Raw genomic sequence first — 21,897 nt, 5'->3', positions numbered from 1 at the left:
GACCCCGGCATAAAACCAAATATTTACTGAAATTAAACCAGCATTTGCAAGGTTTGCTAAACATATTGATTTTCCTTTTTATGAAGTACAACTGAAGCATACTCTGCAGAGTCCACTGTATTATGCTGCACAACAGGTTTGTGTAAATGTCTAAAAAGCCACTAGGTGATATTTGGGGGGGGGGGGGGAATCGTAATCCCAACATAGAACTAAAGGGACCATAATTGGGGATCAGGACCCACAGTTTAAGAAGCAGTAATCTAGCTGACACAAATCTTGATTGACCTCGTATTGGTGACTTAGGTAAATGTAAATATAGTTTATGAATGCATTGGAGTTCATTTGCCTTGAACTCCATCTAAAAATCTCTACCTTTCAGCTATCAAGTCTTGGAAGGGAATCCCACAGCTGTTAGTTACTGTTGGTAAGGGAGATCCAGCTCTTCTGACATCTCAGGGCCCTTCCACACAGCCATTTAACCCAGAATATCAAGGCAGAATAACCTACCATATCTGCTTTGAACTGGGTTATGAGTCCGCACTGCCGTGTATTCCAGTTCAAAGAAGATAATGTGGGATTTTATTCAGCTGTGTGGAAGGTGTCTCAGGAAGGGAAAGCTAGCCACAGTTCATTTCATTTTCATTTCATCCTCATCTCCAGGCCCTATGTCCTTTCCTTTTTTCCTTCCTTCAGGCTGGCAAATCCCACATCCCCCCCCCTTTCTCCTGGGGTCTTCTTGCCCAGTATTTAAAGAGGATTGGAAAGGAGATGCCAGAGGAAAGCTGACCAGAAAGGAAAGGAAGAGAAGAGAGAGCTATATTTACTGTCTCATCCCTCCCCTCCCCTCCCCTTCCTTCCTTCCAGCTGGCAAATCCCACATGCCCCCCTCTTTCTCCTGGGGTTGTTCTTGCCCAGGATTTAAAGAGGATTTGAATATTACTGAATATTCCCTTCCCCTTCCTTCCGTTCCCCTTTCTTCCTTCCTTCAAGCTGGCAAATCCCACATTCCTCTGCTCCTCTTTCCCCGGGGTTGTTCTTGGCCAAAGGGAAGGAAAGGGAAGATACAGTAAATACAGCTCTGTCTTCGCTTCAGTTTTCCTTCTGCTCAGGTTTCCTCTGGCATCTCATTTCCAATCTCAAGCTTTTCTCTTTTGTAAATACATCTGGCTCCTCACATCCCTTTACCTTCTGCTCAGGTTTTCCGACCAAGAACAACCCCAGGAAAAAGAGGAGGAGGGATTTGCTAGCTGGATAAACTGCATAAACTTCCCAGTATCCAGTAACCTGGCCGCCTCTCATCCCTGGCCACTTCCCAGTTAGGAAACCCCTCAGGGAGATGGCTCCACTTGGGAACCATAGCTAGGTTGGAGGAATTCCATGTGTGCCTGTGTGTGTGTGTGTCTATGCACACACGCACATCTGTAGACATATATAGACACTCACAAACAGGAACACACCTTCATATTCACACACATATCTGTGTGTGTGTGTGTGTGTGTGTGTGTGTGTGTGTGTGTGTATATATATATATATATATATATACTCACAAACATAAACATATATACACATACACATTCCTGTTCACACACACATCTATATATCTATATAGATACACACATACTCCCAAACATAAACACACACAAACATATACGCAGACACACATACATGTAGACATTCAATATAAATAAAAATGAAATGTCCATTTGTGAGGACCTCATATCTAAGAAACATTGAAAAACTACAAGTTCCTTCCAGTGTTAGAGAATTGACCTTCTCCAAGGATATTCCCCAGGGCCGGATCAGATGTTTTAACAACCTGTGGGAGACTTCTCATTATAGAAAGACTCATAGTGGGAGAAATAACTCTTTTCTAATTGAGCCAAGTGTTAATGTTGCAAATGTCCACCTGCTGTATATTAAATACCAGTACTTTCTCATTACTTTGTTTTTCATAACATCACACTACGCCACAACAACGCGTGGCCGGGTACAGCTAGTTTTATATAAAGGGCACCATTTTGCAATACCTAGTGTTAAATGGACTTGAGAATCCATGGACATTGAAATCCACAAGGTATTTTGGAACCATAAACTCAGTGGATACTAAAGACCCACTATTGTGGCTTCATTTATCCTTTTTTTTTGTTCTTTAGGCTATATTGAACCCTATTCTTGGGGGGGGGGGGTAAAACATGAATAAAGTGAATGATTAATTGAATTGCCTTCCTATTTATTCATTCTTCATCAGTAAGTAGTAAGGGCATGTGTCGAGATGCAATAATGACCAGGTGGGAGACAGGGTGTCAGAGTGAATGATGATGCTTTTTTATTGTTCTCCAAGCAAAGCTTATATGGGTTCTGGTGCTCTTCAGCAAAAGTCTGCATAGCAACAGTGGGGGATTACATAATGGCCAGGTGATTGGTGGAAATCTCAAGGGTGAGGTAATCTACAGGTGAGGTCAGCTATAGGTGATGTAATCCTTCCTGCCCTCAAGGGTAATGTCCTTACATGGTCAGTGGGGTAGGAACCGTGTGTGCATCTGGTGAGTACGGTTTGCCGATGCTCTCCAGTGGCAACACCCTGCCACTACAGGCATGCCCATCTTGGGGCATGAAATTCCTAGGTGAGAGGTAGATATGGACCTGTGAGCATAACTTTACAATGATGTTGGATCTAAACCACCATGTAGTTAACCTTTTCTCCGAGTATTAGAGTGCGGCTCACAGACAGTGTATTACAATTATGCTCAAGTTCTGTTACAACAAAGGCAAACCATGTCTCAACATGGAAGTTCTTTTCATCTGACCTATGAATTATTGATTTGATTAATCATTTTTAAACTTTTAAATGCATGAAAATTAGTTTCTATCACCTTATTTTAAGGCAGAGAATTCTGTAATGCACGACGTGAAAGCATTTTCTTTTGTCTGTGCCAAACCTCTGCAAATACACTCTAATTAAAAACAACCCAACACTCTTGAATTATTTTTAAAATAAATAAAATAAAACTATACATTGATGCAACAGTTAACTAATGCTACCTTTGTTCTTTTTCTTCAAAAAGTACTCATTAATATCATTTCAAATTTTGGCAGCTGCCTCTTGACACCTCTACTCTTATATAGTTTCCCACATACCTACGTACTGAGGAACAAACAATGCCTCATTTGAGGAATAAAGTGACAGCAAAGCTAATTGGAAACTTCAGTAAAAATACATTTAATTGACCCCGATATTCCTGTTAAAGGAAACAGTCTTTTAAATTATTTACTCATTTGTTTTATATAGGTACATTCAAGGAAAATAAATCATAATTTAGGCTGAAAAGCACAGGCAGAATATGTTTATGGAACTAGGCTTTTCTTTTTCAAAAAGTAGACATAAAATTGAAAGAGAAAAAGAGAGATTGTCGCAGAGGAGAGAAAAAGCCACTCACCTGTGTTATTTCACAACAAGCACACCCAATTCACACATTTCATCCTAAGGCATTTTCTCTGCTCTGGCAGGCTATACATTTTTTTTTATGGCATGTTGTTTCACACAAATGGTCCCCCTTGTGAAAATGAGATGGTAAAGTTTCCTTTGAAGACTGTTCGGAAGCTTCAAGTGGTCCAACAGGCGGCAGCCAGGAAGCCTACAACTTCCCTATTGTGTCAGTTCCACTGGCTGCCAGTCTGCTATCGAGCACAATTCCAAGTGCTAGCTTTAGCCTATAAAGCCTTAAACAGTTCCAGCCCAGCTTATCTATTCAAACATATCTCCCTCTAAGATCCATCACAGAGGCTAAGATAGTTGGCAGAGGCCCTGCTCTCAGTCCCACACCCTCGCAAGCGCAACTGGTGGGGACTGGAGACAGGTCCTTCTTAGTGGTGCCCCCTCATCTATTGAACTCCCTCCTCAATGAAATTAGATCAGCCCTCTCCCATCTGACCTTGAGAAAAAACTTAAAAATCATTACTTTGCGATCAAGCTTTTGGTCAGTAAATTAGAGCAGTGCAAGTAGAGATTACAAAATAATATAATGACGACTTGGATCAGCCCTAGAGTGTGATTTGGATTGTGCGATTTTAATTGATGTTTTAATGTTGATGTTTTAATTGTTTTGGGTTTTAATGCATTTGTGCATTTATCAATATGTATATGTGGCATCAAATTATTGCCTTTGTAAGGCAGTTCTGAGTCCTCTTTGGGATGACAAGGGCAGGGTACAAGTGTGGTACAGAAATAAATAAATAGTGTGAAATAAGGGTACAAATTCACCTTGGGGTTTTGAAGGGCTGGTAATAGTATGCAGGGATCTCCAGTGAAATAGGGTTGTGTCTTTTTAAGTTGCATCTTTTTAAAGGTGTGGCTTGGAGGTCTGAGAGGCTTTAATAGGATTGACCTAAAATTAGTATGGGATTCCTGAAAGCTGGGATGAAGAATAGGGAGATAGAGATAAAACATTAATTTCTTTGTTGACAGAGCCCATCATACCTTCAGGGGGTTTAAGTGCAGCAGTGTAAAACCTGAAATATGCTAAAATTGTGTTACTGAATCCAGGCAGGTGATTCACTACCACAATAATGCCATATAATCCAGCTTCAATGACAAGCAGCATTTAGGCTTGATTACCTAAAAAAACATTCAGCTTACTGCAGGCTGTAATAAGCACATAAGGAGCCATGTTTGCAAAAAAAAAAAAAATGAGTTCAAAATGTAGCCTAAAATTTTCCTGTTAGCAAGTGATCGTTCCCCTGTAACTTACCCAGCAGAATAATGATGCAGAGCAAAATGGCAATGAGTGCTCCTGTGCTGAGGCCGGCTGGAAGGAGCAATGCTTCAGCATTACAGGACTGCATGTTCCCTCGGCTGTCGCAGGCACATACCCTGATGGTGAGTGTCCCAGTGCTACTTTGGATGGGGTAATCATTGTCGGATATGACCACTGGCAGCAGATAAGTACTAATTTCATGACGACTAAAGCCATTCCTTCTTGTCAAAATCCGGGCAGTGTTATCTAGATCAGTAAGTTACAAAGCATAACATTATAATCCAACCACCAAATCAAAGATTTGTACCTCCAGTATTAATCTCTCTCTATAAAAGTCCAAATACATTTGTATGTACCGGTATGTTGATATGTATGTATGCATGTATATTTGATCCGCAAAGGATCCTATACCACTTGATGGATCTGGACCAAATCTGGCACACAAACCAATCATGAACAACTTAAAATACTGGCGGGGTTTTGGGAGGATTGAAATAGGATAATGGGAGTTGTAGTTCACAAAAATCCAGAGTGTCCCAAGAATCCCACCAATGCTAAATTTGGACCAAAATTGGCACACAAATCCATCATGACCTAATTAAATTACTGGTGGACCTTAGGGATGATTTTCAGAGGATGATGAGAGAGCTGTGTTAATCCCACCAATAATAGATCTGATCAAACACAGCACATACCTACTATGACCAACTTATAATACTGTCAGGGTTAGGGAGGAATGACAGAGGATGATGGAAATTGTAGTCCATCTACTTCCTGATAGCCATGTCTATCCCACCGATTATGGATCTGAACCAAACTTGGTGCACATGCCTTTCATGACCTAACCTAAAATACTGGTGAGCCAAGGGACTGTGGTAGAGGATGATGGGAGTTGTAGTCCACCTATATCCAGAGAACCACATATTCCTACCCACAAATAAGGGTGCAGCTCTCCACCAAACCAGTCAAATGGCTCAGCCTAGATTCCAGAATGCATCTCCTAACATCCTTATCCTAGGCAGCTGGGGAATGATGGGAATTTCAGCTCAAAAGGAAGGCTGAGCAATTTCAATTGTTAGGAGGATAGCTGCAAGTTGTAGCCAGACGGAATCAAATTCAAGAGGGCAGTAGAGCTATTAGAGGCTGGCCATGGAGACCTTTATCACCAGGGTGTGGTTAGTACCCAAGGGACAGAGAAATTACTGCTTTGTGTCCAGTATCATAAGTAAGTTTGCTTATTTAATAAAGTGAGGAGACTATGAAATACCTTAAAAAACCTTTGAACAAATAACTCCAGGAGCAGGCACATTCTAATTACTGTACACATGTCAGACAACTGAGCGGCATGATTGACAATTTAGGAATGAGTGGGAAAGACCCAGCTGTAATCACAAGAGGCCACTGCAGAGTTGCCATGGAGACCAATATCACCCAGGTGTCCTCACTACCTGAGAGACAAAGTATTGCTTTGTGTTTCAGTATGGGGATAGAACCAGCCATACACTCATAGCACAAACATTTTTTATTTATTTCATGTCAATTGCATTGCACGAAACTGATAAAATAGTTTATTTAGAACGGATAAAATAAAGGGATCACAAGCCACTGACCAAAAATGGACTGACCAAAAATGGGCAGCAGCAACTGCATTGTCTGTAGCTTTAAACAATTCTTCCTCTGTGCATGACGCAGGGCATAGTGGGCATGCATACTGATGAACTAATTGGAGTTTCTGAACTTGGTACACTTGATACAGAGGTAGCCCAATGAAAAGCACATTGCAGAAGTCCAATCTTGAGGTTACCAGTACATGCACTACTATCTTTAGGTCCTCCAATTCTAGAAAGGGGTGCAGCTGGCAAATCAAATGAAGCTGACTGTAAGCATTCCTGTCTATCGCATTAACTTGGGCTGATATTTGGAGAGGTGAATTCAGGAGCACTCTCAAGCTGCAAACAGTCTTTCAGGGGAAGTGTAACTTCATCCAGAACTGGTTGACACACCTCCATCCCTAGGTTAGTACCCTTAATGGTAAGCACCTCTGCTTTGTTGGAATTCAGTTTAAATTGTTTTTTCCTCAGCCTCCACATTACTTCCTTTAGGCATTCAGAGGAGGAAACACACTATCATTAGCAAGAACTGTTTTGGAATGCATGGTGAAATGCATTTGGGTGTCATCAGCATACTGATAACACCTTGCCCCATGCCCCTGGATGATCTCTCCAAGTGATTGCATTTAAATGTTAAAAAGCATTGGGGATAGAATATTTGGTTGGAAAAGAAATTGTTATGTGGACTTACACATTCAAAATGCAGGCTACAATAGGGTTTTTTTTCTACCAGAAGTGTTCAGTGATTTAACAAAAGAGTAAAAAAAATCCCTTCTAATTGACCAATTTCATTTGTTGCTACAGAGATTTCTAATTTTATGTTGTATCTACACTGTAGAATTAATGCATTCTCACAGCACTTTAACTTGCCATGTTTCAATGCAATTGAATCGTGGGAGTTGTACTGTCTTGTTCACAGTCTTTAACCTTCTGTGCCAAAGAGGGCTGGTGTCTTGTCAAATTACAAATCCCGGGATTGCAAAGCACTGAGCCATGGCAATTAAAGTGATGCCAGACTTCATTAATTCTACAGTATGGAAGCACCTTAGCTACGCTTTCAAGATTTCTTGCTGGCTTTTTGAATCCAGTTATCCAGCAACCCCACACATAAGCTAGAGAAATATACAAACAGGATTAAGCATTTCACATCCTGAGCAGTCGATGCATTATACCTTCATTATCCTGGACGGTGAAGTTGGGATTAACAGCAGCTAAACTGAAGAAAAACTTTTGTCCTCCAAGGGGATCATCCTTATCAACTGCACTTATGGTTTGTATTAGCTGTAAGGAGAGAGAAAAAAATCACATTTTAGTACATGGTTTTCTTCTCTGAAAATAGTCTTAAAGGATGTCTACAAAACATTTCATTTGTGGTTTGTTTGTTTGTTTATTTTCATACACCACTATACCAAATGCTATCCCCACTAAACAACACAGGGAAAAATTGAAAGATTATACAATTTTCTTGATTTTCATTGTCATTTGGGGAAGGGAGGTATACAGACAAGTGTCATAAATGATGGGGAAGGTTATTGTTATATCTGGACAAGGTTCAGACCTGAATTCCACAGCTTTTCTGTTTGGTTCATGATCTTTGGAACCAGTTCATACCTCACTAATGCATTTTGAGGTATCTCTCCTGCTCTGTTAAAAAAGCACTCTTTTGTTATATTCCTCCATGTGTGAAAAAAGGAGGTTTGTGCAGATAGAAATACAATATGCACACATATCTATTATATCTCTCAATATGTTGAGTATCTATTATACCTCGGAAGACACTAAAAAAGTGCTTGCTGCCAAGACCTCTGTTGCTGTTCACATGTATCTATTCAAGTACAGCACAAAACAGGGTTTTAATTCAAGGAGTGGCAAAGTGTTCCCCATCTCACAGCTTCTAGGGTCTCCAGGGATAAAGGAATGGCATAAAAGAAGGGTTATCCAAATGCATGCTATTTGTCAAACCCTCCATCATTATCAAAAATAATGTAAGTTGACTAATAATTGGCTCATGCACTCAGACAGGAGACATCATCTCAAGCCTTTGCTCTAGCCCCTTGTCTGGCACAGAGCAATATGTCAGAAGAAAGTTCATTGGTCAGATTGTCATCTGGGGTTGCTGTTGAACAGTCTGGTTGGCCTTTTTGCTTGCTTTCTGAACTAGCACCAATGGAGAGTTTTTTCTTCTGTCTTCATTGGGACCTGTATCTTATATTGCAGCTCAGAGAATTTCAGCAGATAGTAATGCTTTAAATAGCACTAGTGTTTACAGATGAAAAATATTAAAGCATCTCCACAGCATTTCCCACACATACTTTGTTAAATAAATACTATATATCACTGATATTTAAATAGAAAAACAATTTCCTGTCTTTAAATAAATGTCATCTCTAACATTTGAACAGGAAGTGCTTCATAAAAAATCATATAGGTCTCCTAAATTACCTCCCACCTGCTGCAAAAAACACTATATCAATGTGATAATTTGTACTGAAACATGTGTTATATCCATTGGGAATCAAGTTCAGAAAAAGCAGTTGTTACAATATATAGTCTGACAAATTGCCCTTATTCATTTAATCCTGATCAAATACTGAGCATGAAAATAATTAATGCATACATATGTATGCCAAAGACAAATATCTTTGCTGTGACTGTTTGAGCAAACAAGTGCAGTCATTCTGAGGTATAAAACAGCAACCACAATACAAACTCTTACACTGCAATTTAATGTGGAAATGATGGGAAAGTGTGTCTTTTAGAGTTTTCTCTCCCCTTCCCAATCTGAAATAGTAGGCAAGTGAACTTGCAATTGTGTTTCATTACAAGTTATAGGCTGATGTCATGTTGTCTGGCTTCAGGATGATGCAATGTAAAGATGATCTCAATACAACCAGTGTGAAATGAAATGTTGGATTGTGATTTGGGAAATCCAAGTTCTATCCCATACTGAACATAAAACTCACAGAGTTACCTAAAAGCAGACACTGTTTTTTTTTTTTTTTTTGGTCTGACTTTCCTCACAGGGTTTTAGTGAGGACAAAGGGGAGAAGAAGATGAGAAAGGTGGTATATAAATGTCATAATATAAATCATATGCCATTCACCTGGTGTCAATATATAAGGGGACAATGCTTCCTACTTGCATTTTTCCTACTATTAAATTTGCATGCTAAGAGAGAGACAGGGCCACTGACAATTATCACTGTTTATAGGAAATGCATTGCAGTAGCAAGAAAGGTTCATAGAATCATAGAATCATTGAGTTAGACGAGACCTGATGGGCCATCCAGTCCAACTCTCTGCCAAGAAGCAGGAAAATCGCATTCATCTCACTTCTGAGTCAAAAATTCTGTTCAAAATGTTAAAGCTCCATGAAGATGTTGAATTTTTTCTGCTTTGATTGCAGATGGAAGAATATTCTGACCGTTAATTATTCCAGAATCTTTTAAAATTGTACTCTTGTAATAGTTTCGTCTCCTTTGGAACACACTCGGAAAACAAGGAACATTAAAACATGATTGTTCCTGTTTCCTGTCTTGTCAACTGCTCAGAAACATCTCCTCAAAGTTGTTGTTTTTCTCTCCCATAATTTCCACCTTCCTCAATCAACAGGGAAAAAAATATATGGGAGAAATGTTTATTTTGGACTGAATAATAACAAGGGAGGGAAAGGGTTAAATTGTTCCCCCTTCCAATCTGAAGTTTCCAAGACTATTTGTGTCCTCAGAGACACAACTAGGAGTTTCATCAAGCTTTAATGGCTGATGCTTTCCTTCCCTTGATGGCAAAGTCATTTCACACTGATCAAAGGACAGTTCAAAGCATCTCTCGGAGAAGGAAAGCAAAACAAATGCTTGCCCTTCTGATATGAGCAACGTTTATGCTTTTGTGTGATTTGCCTACAGAAAGCCTTTTGAGATAAATTGGCATTTGCATAAAAATGGAATGCTGACAGTGATGTTTTAGAACACCATCCATGTCAACTCAAAGCACAATTGAGTTCTGTACTGAAGGATGATTTTTTTTGGGGGGGGGGGGGGTCACATTTGATTACAAATGACAGTTTATAACATATAGTGTTTTCCTCTACTGAGTGCAATTAAGGGATTTTTTTAAAGACAGACACAGTGGCAAAAACAACCAAATAGAAACAGCAGGGGTGGGGGACTTAGAAGTTTTAAAAGCACAATGCCCTTTTTGTGGCTCCTACAAGAAAGCCATTTTGCAATTCACATGTTTACGTAGCTGCAAAGTGTTACTGTGGAAGGCTGGGGTTTGATTCACTGGCAGCCATTTTTTCCCTTTTCATGTTCCATTTCCCAGGCTGCTCCCACATAAGCAATCTTTCTCTCTTCAGGAATAGATGCATGATTGTGCCAATGAATGACTTGGTGCCTGTTCCCATAACCAAACCAAAGAGCTTTAAGCATTTACATAAATGACTTACTTGGCCTGCTCTTGCATTTTCACACACAAAAGTGTCATAGAACACTGCAAACTGTGGCGCATTGTCATTCACATCCAATATTCGGACATAAACAGAAACACGAGTCATCTCTTTGGGATTGTCTGTCAAAACAGAAGAAAATCCAACCAATTTCATTTAAAAATTGATTCTCTTCTCAAGCACAACTAGACACACTGTATGTTTTAAAGCTCATTTAAGATAACCAAATTCAATCAGATATATCCTTTGGATATCACAGCCAATGCAGAATTACAAAGAACTATAATAGGAGGTTCCTTTCATACAGGATTTTGTAGGAAAGCTTAAGCCTGTCTTAGAACCATTTGGAACTAATTTTGTGGCAAAAGCATGCCTCAGTATTGAATCACTGGGGGAGTTTTCATTAGCATGAATAACATTCTTTACCATCCCAATCAGACTTGGCTGCTCCATCTGAGTTTAGATGAGATCCTCACAGTAGTAACAGTAAATATTTTTCCCAGAATAGTATATTTCTATAGGTGAACCCTGTTGTAAGGAATGGTCTTTATGGATAAATAAGGCACATTAGCTGGTGGTATTAAAATAATTTAGATCTGGTTGACAAATATGAATTAATGTTGTTGTCTGCATATTCAGACTCTACTTGGAGGAATGGCTATCATGATGAAGTGGGATACTTCAACACCGACCTATATGGACATGTCTATACTAAGGAAATTGTTCTATTGTAAATCTGCCCTTGGAGGAGTAGTGGATTCAACTCCTACAAGCTGAATCTGGAGCCAATGTCAAGATGTCTTGGGACCACATCTGTCCCACTGAGCTGTCACATCTCTATGTCACTGAACCACTTTTAACCAGCCATGGAGCTTCATCTTTGCTCTTGGCCATCATGGACACCTTTCCTGATGTCAGAATGGGACAACTACATGACCAGTAAGTAGAAGGGTAAATCTGCAGAGTGCATGGAAAGGATGATGGCACTAGAGTCCAGGGCTGATAATAAATTGGGCTGAATTGAACCCAGTCTTGCTGTCCAGACTGCCACTAAGGCCCAGAAAACTCCAGAGTTTCCAGCAAACTTTGGAGTATCCTCTGAATTTGCTTAAAGTGGAGCAAAGTTCTAGTATAGAAATAGAACCCACTATATTTCCCGGAAGAACCTGTGCATAAGACTGACAGCAGTACATTTGTACTGAATAAAGAGTTTAGGGTCAGTGTAGACAAGTCCTACCACATTGATTTTGACTAGGGATGCAGTTCTTTGCATAATGCATTATTTACTGAACACACATGAATAAAATAAACAAGCAAACAAACACACCCTAAATGTTTGTCCTTGCTAGATTAGATTTTCAAAACGTTTTGAATTGCATGGGTGGTTGGGGGATTGGTAGGTGTTATTTTAGATACATTTTCAACCTTGTGTATGTGTACATGGATACAAAAGCATTCTATATTACACTTGAAAACAAAAAATGCAAGGGCTTGCTGACCTCCACCATAGTTTGTAAATATTTGGGGGGAGGGGTTCAAAATTAAGAATACTGCAAATGGAGTAGGCCAATGTCTTTGTCCTTTCGTTCTGATGCATACGTGCCCAGACATAAGCCACTTTTCTCAATTCTTACTGCTGTGGGCTTGACTGATTCTGAGATGAAGAAGTGGTTTTCAGTTTATTTCAAGGAGCTGAGATTAGGGGTATGATAACTGACTTATTTTATGTGATGTGATTGTATTTTGCTTTAGATCAAAGCTGAAGGGTATCTGGATGGCAGTTTTACACATTCTAAATCCTCTGTAGGGAATTATGTTAATGTTTTGGACCAATCCAAGACAATTTTCTGCCTAGAGCAAAATGTTTCACCACTCCATTCTACATGGGGTCTCACTGTGCCCCAGCATTCTTCCTACCCACAAGGCCATCTGGGAAGAGAGCCCATCACCACCTAAAGGGCCCTGTGCTGTTGTTGCAGGTAGTGGTGAACCACTGGAAGCCACTGCCGTGCCATGACTTGGGACCAAAACATCACCAGGGATAATAGATGAGCAGATGCAGTAGCCAGCCCCAAGCCAGCAATCCCTACTACTAACCAGACTTAAAAGTCATGCACTGCTTGAGCTGTGCCAGTAGACTTCTTTCAAATTACTAGGTGCCCTACTGCTACTTTTAGTTATGATCCAGACACCTGCTGAGAGTTAATCTTTCAAGCCCTGTTATGAAAAAAACTTACCCTTTTCCCTCCCCCTCCCCTCAAACCTGAACCTCTGTACAGAGCAGGATCTGGGTGAGTGAGGGACAATACTCTCTCTCTCTCTCTCTCTCTCTCTCAGCAATGTGCTTTCTTCTTTCAGATATCTTCTGCTATCACTCTTGACTTTTCAGTCCACCCTCTTCTTGAAGCAGAGACTGGGTTTGGCATAAATCATGTGAGAAGCATTTCTAAAAGAAAGTTGACTGGAATGTCAGTTGACTCTTTACTTAACTCTTTACTACATCTGGAAGAACCTTACTAGTTTAAGGATAAACGAGGGATTATGGTGAACACAAGCTTTGTCCACCAAGGAATCCCCAGAGGCTAAAGAGAAATAGCTGGGGAAGAGGTTTACTCCCTCTTTTACCCAGTGATATATATGGCTCTGAGTTATGGCTGTATTGTACTCTCCTTTATCAAAATTTATAGTTAAAAGTGTCATAAATTAAATAAAAGTATAAAATCAATGTACATTGCATACCAATCATTTCAAATTCACCAAAGTGATTATGATTTTATATTGTCTGGGAATTTGTCACCTAGTGACTACATTTTTATCTAAAGAGATTTTCTAGTTGATGTCATTCTCTCATCTTTTTAAGCATGATTACTTTGGCAATTATATTGATAGCTCAGACTTCATAAAAACCGTTCTGAAGGTGATGGTGGGGATCTTGTTACCATTAAATTAGTAATAATATCTAGGTATATGATGCCTCACTGAAAAACTGTGTGTAATGGGTTTGAAGAAATCTTATATCTTGTTATAGTATTACAGTCAGTATACAGACTTACAGTATATTACAGTATTATAGTCAGTATTACAGAGGTTTTCAGTTGGAGCTCTACTAAAGTGAACAGGTACCTCTTGCACAATCCTGTCCATTCCACTGGTCATTTTGCTGAAAGGTTTGCCTTTGCACCAACAGAATATGTCAGAACTTTAAAAAAAAATTATCTGATGCCAGTGACACACAATTTTCCTTATGAGGTCTATTCTGAATAACAACTTCCTTCCCAATAAATCATTCAGTACAAACTTTTGCATAAGAAAGGATTACAATAATCAATAATCAAACTTTCAGAAGCCAGCTTAGTCAGCTTTTAACAAGAAAGTACCACTATTGAAAAAAATGGATAAAATTTCACCCCAGGTCCAGGTTTGATTTGGGAATGTTTGTTGTTTTAAGATGGCTACAATCCAGCTACATGGATGGACAGGGGCAAGCATACACCTACGAGTAGATCATTGGCAATTACACCTATTAGAATGTGGAAAAGAACTAAACAAAACTGTTGTTAAGTCTGACTATATGTGTCCTTTCCCAAACCCAGAAATTTGGCTACTTTGACATACAATTCCCATTACCCTAAACTAGCATGCTTAATGACTAGGGATGATGATTGTTGTACACCAAAATATTTAAAGGAATCCAGATTGGGTAGAAGTAGTTAATGCACATACAACCCAGTAGGCATTCTGTCTAAGGAGACAGGTCAGCAGCCTCCTGTTAGTCATAAACTTATTTCATTTCCTGTTAGTCATAAGCCTGTTTTGCTTGCTAGAGGAGGACAAGTGAAATCAAGTAAATTTTACACTGCCAATATGTTTTTTCCCCTTCCCACATGAGGAGAATAACAATAGAACCAAATGAACAATGGACTTACTGATCTCCGCTGCTATCACACTAAGATTGTGCCATTGTGATATTTCTCGGTCAAGCATTTTGGAAGTATAAATAGAACCATTTCCGGAATGTATGTTGAAGATCCTGTCAAGGTCAGTATGACGATCCAAGGAAAATCTAAAGAATTAAACAAACATTTGTGTGATGACAACTTCACATATGGCATTTTATTTTATTTTTTATATAATAAAAATATTCTAACTCAAATATGTGTTACTTTTCTAGTGATACAGCCATTTGGATGTACTCTCTTCACAATATTTGGACTGATTGTTTACTTTCCAGTATTGAGTGCTGAGAAATCCATAATAGAAACAGTTAACTGCATTCTCCCATAATAATTCTTGAAGCTTCAATGAAGCTTTATATAGAACAACTTTCGAAATATTGCAATGCTTCCAGGTTCCAGCTGATCTCTATGTGTAGTATAAGAACATTATAAAGAAAAAGGTAGCCTCAGGTAGTGATACATTCAACTGGAAACAAGGAAAGTTAATATTATTATTGAGACTATTATTTCTTTGCTTGAACCTATGTTTAGTTTATTGAAGATACACAGCATGAACTAAATTTAGAGTTAGATGTTGTAAGGATATTGTAAGGAACAGAAAATGCTAGTCATGTCTTACATGAGTCCTATTGATTTCACTGTATCTACTGTAGTTAGGCCTAACATTATATTTGCTTTTTCGAAACTGTAAAATTTGACTCACAATGGGGAAAGTGATAAAGAAACTACTGCACATTCCACTGTGATATTTTGTTGGCTCTGTACTTTTTTCATTTCTCATATTTATTATTGGAAATGTGTTCATTCTGGCATACTTTTTTTCCCCGTGTTCAAAATTTAAAAATATTCTTGTCCTTCACTCAGTGCCAGTCTCCTTGTGACTACTCTCTTCATTTATTCAAGTCTACTCCCATGCTTATATACTATAAGCTTGTGAGGAGATCTACCACTATTTTTGTACTGTGCCTTATTATATCATGGACTTCAAAAACTCAACAACAGCAGTAGTAAACAAAGCAATAATAATAATTTTTGTATAATACAAAAGCATACTTCTCAAACCAGAATCTCAAGATCCTTCTACACTGACCATATAATGCAGTTGAAAGGCCAGAAGTTGCATGTGAGCAATGTGTCCTGTAGCTCCCATCTAAGGACATAAAACACATTTTTAAAAATCTCTGGAAAGTCGCAGTTCATCCAAATAAAATGCTGCAGCAGATGTCGGATCCAGGGCAAAATAGGCTCTGCAGAATGCAGACTAGCCATGTGCATTTTGGCTGAATCTCAATTCATTTCTGCTGGCCAAATTTCAGTAGACTCCCAATCAATTTTCCGTGTGCCTTTTGAGAATAGCTGTGTTCAGTCTGCAGGTAGCTGAATAGCCATTTTTGATCCACAGCAGAAAAAGGTGGCTAGATCTGGCCCATTGGCAGCAATGGGGGGCTTACTGGGCTCCCCTTCCTGTCATTTTCAGGGCTATCAAGATGAAAATGACCACACCTGAAGAACATATCTACCAGGTTTCATAATGTTTGGGTCATTCCCTGTGTTTTAGGAATTTCTTTTCTTTTTAGGAATAAAATCTTCTTTAAAAATTTCCCAAAAGATATCCCCACACTGGTCTCATCCTATAACTTCTCCAGGAACAGCAGCAGGCTACCATTCCTTCCTGCCAATGTGTCAAATATGTACTTCCACACCACACAGCCCACTATTGCAATTTCTTCTTTATTAATTAAAAAACAAGAGCAAGCAACTTATTCCAAAGCTTTTGCATTTCTTTATCTCACCAAACATACTGGAAGAGGCCAGCAGCAGCAAGCAAGCATTGTCCCCTTATTTATTTTTATTTTTTTTAAAAAAACACTCCTGTATGCTCCACTGGCCAAACAAGAGAAAACATGGGGCAGGTGATGCAGGATTGACAAGAATACTCCCACCACAAGGAAGGTGAACTTGCAAAATAATTTTGAGGTGACAAGGAGGACAATAAGGCTTTTAGGTACACTTTGAGAACTTCTCTGCTCTGTTGATGATCTTGGTGACCCTGTGGATGCAGGATTTTCTTGCCTAAGATTACACCATTTGAGAATAAACCACTTTTAATGGCACTTGCTCAATTAAATTGACACAGCCTGCATAACACATATCACTGCATTCTTCTATTCTGATTGGGTCAACAAGCAGCTGAACCTTTATCCTTATGACCAGCCGAAGCAGCTGGATTGGCTGAAAGGAACCGAACAAACCAAATCTGTGCACCAGCCTAGTGCAGACTCCCACTGAAGCACAGTAAAGAATCCAGAGCAGTGCACAGACGTGCATTGCTATGAAGGAGACAGACTCCCACCATCAGCATTCCACCATGTTTGTTTTGGATGGCTCTGAGAAGTTTCTTCATGGTCTCACAATATATTCTGTACCCATTTTGTCACATGCTGTTTTGACATTACGTCCTCTCCATTAACTGAAATGATTTCATGATTAATCACAGTGGTGTTCATGCCCTTAGCATTTAGGTAATGTATTACAGTGCAAACTTCACACTTGGAGGGAAACAGAATGAGGATGCTCATCTCGAACCTTCACTACAATGCCAGTCGATAAGCTACTATCGACTGGCACTGCTCATTTGCTTCCGCTGGCTTCCCACTACACAGCAGTGATAGCAACTTCCCCTGTGAGAATTTCCCAGGAAAGGCTACATGCCTTGAAACCTTACTTTATAGATACCCCTCATATTATTGCAACTATGCTTTCCCACCATATGTCCAAGCATTGGATTTCATAGCACAAAGCAACGACAGTTAACGTGGAGTTAAACTCCATTGATTTCACTGTGTAGATGCACCCAAAGATTTTATTCTGTAACAGACTTCCTGCCATAACATATTTACATTTGTTCACTTTTTGCTTAATTCAAGGAAATATATGTGACTTCATTTGATGGGATGAACATGCTTTCAGGGGAGAACTCTTTTGCTTTCCAAGCTGGTAGTGCAGTCACTTTCTAATAAAAGCCTCATGCAGAATTTCCAATTGTTTGAAAACCATGGAGCTATAGTTCCATTCAGAAAGCTTTTCGTGTGCTTCCTTCCTGTACAAAATCAGTCAGCTGTGAAATGTGTCAATTTTGGTAAAGTACTCCTGACATCTTTTGCTGACATGGAAAATCTGTGTGTATGCTTGTGTGTGAAAGGCTTATGGTAGAATAAATGTATATAATCATCATTGCAGAGAAGTTCTATTTAATCTCTGCTTTCCTTTATATATAAATAGTTGTGCTGCATCAAGTGTCTTTTTCACACTCTAAAAAAAAGACAGCTCAGACAGAACTGTAATAACCAACTCCTGTGCTTTAATAGACAAAAGGCAACTTTCACTTCCCTCCAAGCTGAACCTAGATAAATGCAGTCATTTAACTTTATTAGCCTTATTATCTCTGTAGGCCAAAAAGGATTTAATTAGGAAGGTGTAATGTAACCCTGCTGCTCCTGCTTCAAACCCAGATAATATCACTGTATACCGAATAAATGGCAGGCAGGACGGACTTTATTCTTCTTTATCAATACTTTTAGCTTATTCTTCACTTCCACTTTATTGCACAAAAAGTAGGGAACCTGATCTGTATTCAATTTTTTTAGAGGTGTTAGTGGAATTGATATCCATGTTTTGATTAGAGCTTTATGCAAACAGTCGCTTCAGATTTTCCACTACATTTGTGTATACAGAAATGGTGAAGGTGGTATGTGAAGATGTGAGAGTGGGTGTGTATAGAAGTTGTGAACAATGTTCAATGTATTTTTAAAAACCATGATCAATATTATATATCAGCTCCTTAATTGGGAATAATAATGACCCTTTTTATGTAGCTAATGCCTGGTTAAGTATACTTAATTAGGTAAACTCTCCTGGCTTGATTGTCCTCTGCATTCTCATTTACATGTGGTGATTGCCATCAAAATGGATCTCTATGTGTACCAATTGCCAGCAGAATAGGTTTCTTTCTCCCTATGCAGCTGATGCCAACTAAATAGGTGGACGGGGAGTTAAATATGTATCCACAGTATCACAAGTGTGACTATGTAATGATCATGAATACTAGGGCTGGGTGGTTTTGTTTTGTTAATTCGTAATTCGTTAAAAATTCGTTAATTTTTTAAATAACGAAGCGATAACGAACCATTCTGGAGCAACTTAAAAATGAAACGAATTTTTAAATACGTTTTGTAAATGCTTCGTATTTCGTTATGTATTCGTTTCGTTATTGGTTTGAGGTCGTTTCGTTATTATTTCTGCATGTCTGGGGCAAGTTTTATAGTTGTTTTTTGTTTAATTAGTGAAAAAAATTTATAATATCACACCAACAGTCAACAACAGAGGGAGAGGGAAGCTTCAGAAGTTTTTTTAGCGTATTGCGCGATCGCGGCTGCCATTAACGAATCAATTTGTTATTGTTTCGTTATTGTTTTGTAATTTTTTTACCATTTACGAAATTTCGTAAATATCAAACTTTTTTAAAGGAAAATTTTGTAATTATTTTAAATAACGAAACGCAAAAAACCCCAAAAAACGAATCGATTTTAGAAACAAATTTTTCCGTTGTTACCCAGGCCTAATGAATACTGAACAGTTGCTTAGATCAATTCATCTCTAACTGTTCTGTATGCATAATTACTGCTTGTGACTTTATCGCTACAAGAATAACTTCCTCTACTTTATTTTGGGCATAAGTTGCATGGGGAGAAGTAAGGTTATTCTATTGGTCATTGGAAGACAGGTGAATGACATTTCTGTCAGGGTGAGAGGGTCAGGCAAGCAAAGGTTACTCTGTTATGTACAATACTCCTTTCACATCCACAGGGTCAAGATACAGTACTGTACACAACTTAATACACAGCTCCTTATGCAACACAGGAAGCATAATACATACAATATTGTATTAATGAGGCTGGAGTGGCTACATTAAGAAGTGAGGCTGCAGAGACACAAGGCTCTGTGAAGTGGGATGTGTGAATTCACACCAAGAAGTAATTTGCCATGACTTCACACATCCCACCATTTCACAGATCCTTCTGACTCTCTGCAGCCTTAAATCACAGCCTTGTCTCTCTCTTGTCTATCACCTTATTTGTAAGCCTCTTATTAATACAGATAGGATAGAATCAAAGGTGATGCCAAGCTCTCATTGCCAGATTCAAATTTTTCATCCTCACCCAATTCCAAGGACCTAGAGGTGGAGGAATCTAAAAAATGCATGACCAGAATCTGTCTCTGTTGCTGTCCTACACCGTTTTGTTATTTCACACAGGCAGTCCCTGAGTTACAAACACCTGACTTAGAAGCAACTCATGGTTTAGAAGGGTGCAGTCAACCCTGGAGCAAGATAACAGGAAGAAATCTATCCCTAGGAAGAGAAATTTACCCCTGAGAGAGTTATCACAGGGGAAAGGTATCTCCACTGAAGCTTTATCGCCAACCCTTGTTTTCACAAGTATTTTTGTTTCCAAAATCCAATTACACTATGTATTTTTTTATTTTTTTCTGTTCCTGGAATGAAATTGTTATTTTCTTTTTAATTGTGTGGTACATACTTTGAAAGCAATTGGTTTTTGTAATTTTTAATGAAAATATGCAATTTTCACCTTCTCCACCTTCTCCACCTCCTCTCCCTCTCTCTCTCTCTCTCTCTCTCTCTCTCTCTCTATATATATATATATATATATATATATATATATATATATATATATATTCTAATCTTCAACAAAAGGTGTTCAAAGAACTTGAGCCATTGGGTGACATATAGATGTTACTAAAATATCTTTAAAATCCAGATATGAGACATGAAATACCATTCATTTTCTCTTCCTATTCCTAAGAGAAATTGAATATGTGAAGAGATGGATCTTTTAAATGATATCAGATTCAAACTTGTTCAATTCTTCTGCCAGGAACCTTTCATCTTTATTTTCTGCCACACATTGATGTCTTTCTTTAACTGTTCTTAAAATACCTTTTGGCATTCTGTGGAATATCCAGACTGCCTGGGCAGACATTAACAAGATAATTATCATTGGCCTGACTGTCACATAATATGAACAACAGAATGTGATGGGAGATGAGATTATGCTATTATGGAACGCCAAGCTTTTGTAGAGCCAATTAACCTTCAGATTTTTTTGTTCAGAATTAGTTTATGTCAAATAAGACCATAATAAAGAAGCCATATATTATCCTATTAGTTTTTGGTTATATAATTTTCATATCAACAGTTGAAGAGGAAAATAGCATATGGGATAGGCAAGAAAAACAGCATGCATATGGAGACCCACAGAAATCAATAGAAATGAACAAACATTTGCCAACTAACTATTCCTTAATGCTCTAGTATTGCCTAAATGTTCATTCATATACTACAACACTTTTCAACATCTTATCCTATGATGACAATAATGGAGAGCTAAGATTTCTCATTTTATGAATATTTCATCCGCAAAAAAATGTCCCACCTTTACCTTGTAAGAATGATGAAATTACACTGTAGAATATTTCTCTCAAGATGCTCATATGTATGTCCTAAAATGGAAGCACTTTGGTTTGTTTAATCAAATATACAGAAGGGTTACCTGAAAAGGTATCCCTGAGCCACATCCTGTAGCTAGTACCTATATTGATCTTCATTAATAATGAGATTAAGTGCATCAAGACTACTGATTAAACTATTGACTATATATGCTCCAGGCAAAGTTATTTCAATCTCAACACATGGTCCTGCAGTTGGTTAGAAGGAAAATGGCACTGATAGAAAACATGACTTTGGAGGAAAGTGTGATGTAATCCTTTTATGATGTGAGCACATCTCTTAGACATAACTCACTTCTGGACTCCTCTTGATGAATTCATTGTTTCCAGAATCTAGCATTTTGAATCTTACTAGCTCATTCACTTTCTCAAAAAGAAAGCTTTGGCATAGAGGACCATAGGTAATATGTCCTTTTTGTCTTTGTACTTTTTTAGCCAGGAGTACAAACAATATTAGTATCTCCTTGTTTGTAGTGAGTTGGACCAGGTGGCAGGTTTTAGATTCCTCATGATCAAACATTAACAGCTATTCAGTGGTTGGCAAGA

The 21,897-nt window shown here is 38.5% G+C and overlaps 1 protein-coding gene across 2 annotated transcripts in view; it reads right to left on the bottom strand.

The window, feature by feature from the left end:
- CDH10 (cadherin 10) overlaps positions 1-21,897 on the bottom strand; it is a 159,604-nt gene that overhangs the window by 1,817 nt on the left and 135,890 nt on the right. For both annotated transcript variants that reach the window (XM_060774691.2, XM_060774690.2), the window contains exons 8-11: positions 14,737-14,873; positions 10,811-10,932; positions 7,537-7,645; positions 4,749-5,000 (exon numbers count right to left, since the gene is read on the bottom strand). In XM_060774691.2, coding sequence (XP_060630674.1) covers positions 4,749-5,000; positions 7,537-7,645; positions 10,811-10,932; positions 14,737-14,873 — 620 coding nt within the window. The remainder of the gene's footprint in view (positions 1-4,748; positions 5,001-7,536; positions 7,646-10,810; positions 10,933-14,736; positions 14,874-21,897) is intronic.

The sequence above is a fragment of the Anolis sagrei genome, chromosome 4 (genome assembly GCF_037176765.1).
Source record: "Anolis sagrei isolate rAnoSag1 chromosome 4, rAnoSag1.mat, whole genome shotgun sequence".
NCBI classification, from domain to species: Eukaryota; Metazoa; Chordata; class Lepidosauria; order Squamata; family Dactyloidae; genus Anolis; species Anolis sagrei.
This window is presented reverse-complemented; position numbering and strand designations above follow the sequence as displayed.